At 34.7% G+C, this 4,236-nt stretch overlaps 1 protein-coding gene across 2 annotated transcripts; it reads left to right on the top strand.

Annotated features, from left to right (window-relative positions):
* Nucleotides 1-844: 844 nt before the first annotated feature.
* On the top strand, nt 845-4,025 carry LOC111378060 (glucuronokinase 1-like). 2 transcript variants are annotated; one of them, XM_023001227.1, is made up of 6 exons: nt 845-1,340; nt 1,628-1,777; nt 2,446-2,634; nt 2,705-2,821; nt 2,906-3,066; nt 3,528-4,025. In XM_023001227.1, exons 1-6 carry the CDS (start codon nt 1,125-1,127, stop codon nt 3,787-3,789), a joined length of 1,095 nt encoding a protein of 364 aa, XP_022856995.1. In that variant the 5' UTR covers nt 845-1,124; the 3' UTR covers nt 3,790-4,025. The 2 variants fall into 2 exon arrangements, with proteins under 2 accessions (XP_022856995.1, XP_022856996.1); XM_023001228.1 differs by having other exon boundaries at nt 2,446-2,535.
* Nucleotides 4,026-4,236: the final 211 nt, after the last annotated feature.

The raw sequence follows: 4,236 nt of genomic DNA on the forward strand, positions 1-4,236 counted from the left end.
CTAAAATTTTGATGGATTTCGAAAGATTATAAATCCTAATGAATTTTGTGGATTTGAATAAATTTCTACAAATTCCATAAAAATCTCATTAAATAATGTGAAATTCCAAAAAAATTGATTATATATATTTTTAAACTTGAAATTTATCTAAATCTTTTAAAATTCTTCTATTAATGAAATCTTTATAGAAACACTAATTATTGAGGATACATAAATTTTAAAAGATTTCACTGAAATTCATTAAAATCTTAATTGGAAATACTTAAATTTTAGTGAATTTCATTAATATCTCAATTGAAAACCTCTAGATTTAAAGGGATTTTTGAAATCTAATACAGTCTACGCCCTCTTTAATCATTTACATAGCCTTGACCTGTATTTATGCAAAATCTGTCACTATTGTTATAGACCTTCAATCAGAAAATTGAACCTAAATCGACCTGACTCCATTGATAAAAAATATTCATTTGTATACCCATTAAAAGATGAACAATGCTATAAATACATATTTTTTTTACAAAATTTGTACAGAAACACAATTGTCTTTTTGTAATTAGCTGTTTTCAAAAACAATTTTTGACAATAACAAATCATACTTAAAAAAAAAAAAAAAAGAGTAATGCTATTCGTAGTGAAGACTGCTTGTAATCGTCCTACGTGACATACGCTTGACAACTTGGTATTTGATACATAGATATGGTAATTATTTTTTAAATTATATATCAAATGAAAAACTGTCAAGTGCACGTCACATAGAACGACTGTCAGTAATCTTCACTGACAATAGCATTATTCTTAAAAAAATATATATGTACTTCGAGATTAATTGTTAAAAGATTGGCTAAACATGCTCAGACTGGCTCATACTTATCCTCTTCTGAAACCAGTCAAATAATTTAAACGCAGAGCCCAAGAAATTCATTAGTTTGTTTGATGGCTTGATTCAGAATATTTTCTCCATTAGTTCCCAATTCATTTTCAATCGATTTAATCGTGATTAATGTAAAAGCACAAATTCAATTTAAAAAGACATATAGAAAACCTCAAAAAATCGAAATTTCTATTCTAATTAAGAGTCCAAGAGTCCTAATATCGAAGGAGTCAGGTGGCAACAATATTGGAAAATGGAAGATGATCGGTCGGAGAATGGCATAGTTGAGCACAAGGCATATGCTCGGGTTGGGTTGTTGGGGAATCCGAGCGATGTGTATTACGGTCGGGCAATATCATTCAGCCTTGGAAATTTCTGGGCGTCTGTGCGTTTGGAGCCTTCCACGGATCTGGTCATCGTCCCTCACCCCACTCACGATCTCGTCCAATTCAATTCTCTACCTTACCTGGTAATAAATGCATTTTCAACATATATAGTACTATATGCGCATAAAATAATTTAGGCATTTTTTTTCCCTTTTTTTGCTTGATCTTGATTTGGAATTCATGTGGGATTTCTATCTTATTGTGCTTTGGATTAATGGGATCCTAGAATTCGTTGATTTGCTCTATTTCAACACAGCTGTTATTATTATTATTATTTTTTTTTTGGTCCAATAAATTGATGACGATTGATTAAAATTGGTACTATTTATTGGTTTTAATTTTTGTTTATCATTTTTTTTTTCATGATTAGGTGAATCGGCTGCAAACTGATGGCTACTATGGAGGGGTTCGTCTGCTTATGGCGATCTGTAAAATTTTTTACAATTATTGCAAGGAAAACAACATCAGTTTACATGATCGGAACTTTAAGTTGTCATATGATACCAATATTCCTCGACAGGTGGGGCTTATGCTCTTGGATGTCCTTATTCCTTGAAAGTTTTTGAAACTTGGACGTAATTGTATGATATCTATCTTATTATCTAATCATGCTTTGACGATTCACGCATTTGCACGAAATCAAGGCCATAAAGGACCTTGCCTTTTGTTGAATAGATCTAAATACAAGTCCACAGACGAGCACGTGCACACACATTTATATGCTGAAACTAGTATAGAAATATCTCTCAAATTCTTGCTGCATTTCACCTATTTATGACGAGATGTTGATTACAAGAGCGGTGCACATCTACTCTGTAGAAATTATATGAGATCTAAGATCTAAAAGCATTTCATTACATTCTTAGGACTAGATATTGTATTTTTAAGATCCGGAGAGTTTTGAAGGGATAAACCACTCAACTGCTCCTTTGGCTGATGGTTGAGAGTGAAATACCTTGTTTGTCTGTTGAGTGCAATTGCAGTTGGTTAAAAAATCTGCAATAAAATTGGTTTGTTGGTTTGTCCAAGAGTTGTCTCTCTCTGTGTTTCTATTCTTGGAAATGGAAGTATTCCTTGGTAACTTTTTAAAATCGCATTCTTTGGTAATTATTTGCACTGTATGTTTCTGTGCGTGATTGTATTTTATTTAATAAGAAGACTCAAAATAGAGTTGTTTTCATGTCCCAGACTGGTCTTTCTGGTTCCAGCGCTATTGTATGTGCAGCTCTTAGCTGCCTGCTTGACTTCTATAAAGTGAGGCATCTGATAAAACTCGAGGTGAGGCCAAATCTTATCCTTAATGCAGAGAAGGAACTTGGTATTGTTGCTGGTCTCCAGGACAGGGTAGTGCAGGTCTATGGGGGCCTTGTTTATATGGTATGCATAGAGAAAAGACTTGTAGAATAACATCATCTTTATATGCCGCCTAATCTTTTTCTCTTCTTAGGATTTTAGCAAGAAACACATGGAAGAGTTGGGACATGGACTTTATACGCCCATGACCGTAGATCTTCTCCCACCTCTCTATCTGATCTATGCCGAAAATCCTAGTGATTCTGGAAAGGTAAGTGTGATATTATGGCTTCATCTTTTCTATAACGAGGCTAGTAGCAAACACTTGTTTTGACAAAATATTCATGTACTGCAGGTTCATAGTACAGTTCGACAGAAGTGGTTAGACGGTGATAAGTTCATAATATCATCTATGGAAGAGGTTGCAAACATTCCTTTAGAAGGACATACGGCGTTGCTTGAAAAGGACTACACCAAGCTTGCAAACCTCATGAATCGCAACTTTGATTTGCGGAGGTAACTAACTATATGCACACCTAGTGGTTCATTGAGACCTTTTAACTTTATTTATCTGCAATTTTCAAGGACTAATTCCAAATTTACTAGCTTTTATATACTATGATAGGCACAAGTTTCTCTTCGAGGGTAGCATAGAACACAGTCTCTCTTTTATCTTCTCCCTAACAACTATTTTGGCACACTCAGGAGTAATATATACGAAGTGATTCACTTCAGAAACTTATCCTTGACCAAATGGATATAAAGATATAATTTGCTTGCTTATTATTAATTTGGATCAATGGTAGTCTTGTTATAAGCTCTCTTTATGCTCGGATGATGTCGATGATGACTAAAGTTACTATTTGAACAGAATTGATATCACATGGCAGTCGCCTTTGTCAATGGTAGTTTTTTCTTTCGTTACAAGTGGAGCTAAGTATCTGCAATATGATCTTATATATGCTAGCTGAATGCAGGCAAATGTTTGGGGATGACGCTCTGGGGGCTCTGAATATAGAGATGGTTGAAGTGGCCAGACGGGTAGGTGCTGCGTCAAAATTCACTGGCAGTGGAGGTGCCGTTGTTGTTTTCTGCCCAGACGGGCCATCTCAAGCAAAGCTTCTGGAGGATGCATGCGAAAAAGCAGGTTTTGTCTTTCAACCAGCTAAAGTGATGCCGTCTTTTCTGAACGAGGTCGATATTGAAACTCTATCATCAAAGCTTAAACAAACAATATGAAGAATTTCTTCGTCCCCGCTCATCACAATCATAGGAAAGTGGTTTTGATCAAATGTATTCATTTTTTCATTCATGACACATTACAAGTGACCGGTTCCTTCTGTTATGAGTTAAAAATATTAGATTTTTCATTTGTTTAAGAACCGTGCTACAATACGGGATTCCCCCCACCTATCACAGGGAGCCAGCTGGGTAAAGGGGATTAACCCTTTGATCTATATCGCATATTCTTTTAATAGATCGATGAAGTCGAAAGGCTAATAATGGATAATGGATAGTTTGTGTGTGTGATGAAATTATTCGAGAAGATTAAGATTTATTTGATAGTATCAAGATACCATCTTTTCATTTATTAAATCAAAATTCATCTGTAATTAGAGGGGATTTGGCATTGACCTCTATCTCTTCTATGGACCTACTCAATTCTCACCCATGGTATGAGTTATT

The sequence above is a fragment of the Olea europaea genome, unplaced genomic scaffold (genome assembly GCF_002742605.1).
Source record: "Olea europaea var. sylvestris unplaced genomic scaffold, O_europaea_v1 scaffold1763, whole genome shotgun sequence".
In the NCBI taxonomy this organism is placed as follows: Eukaryota; Viridiplantae; Streptophyta; class Magnoliopsida; order Lamiales; family Oleaceae; genus Olea; species Olea europaea.

What these genes read in the sequence shown, in the direction of transcription:
- LOC111378060 (XM_023001227.1), top strand. Translation starts at nt 1,125, where the DNA reads ATGGAAGATGATCGGTCGGAGAATGGCATAGTTGAGCACAAGGCATAT. An exon ending in ATACCAATATTCCTCGACAG is followed by an intron (nt 1,778 to 2,445) that starts GTGGGGCTTATG and finishes TTCATGTCCCAG; the next exon opens with ACTGGTCTTTCTGGTTCCAG. An exon ending in CGCAACTTTGATTTGCGGAG is followed by an intron (nt 3,067 to 3,527) that starts GTAACTAACTAT and finishes AGCTGAATGCAG; the next exon opens with GCAAATGTTTGGGGATGACG.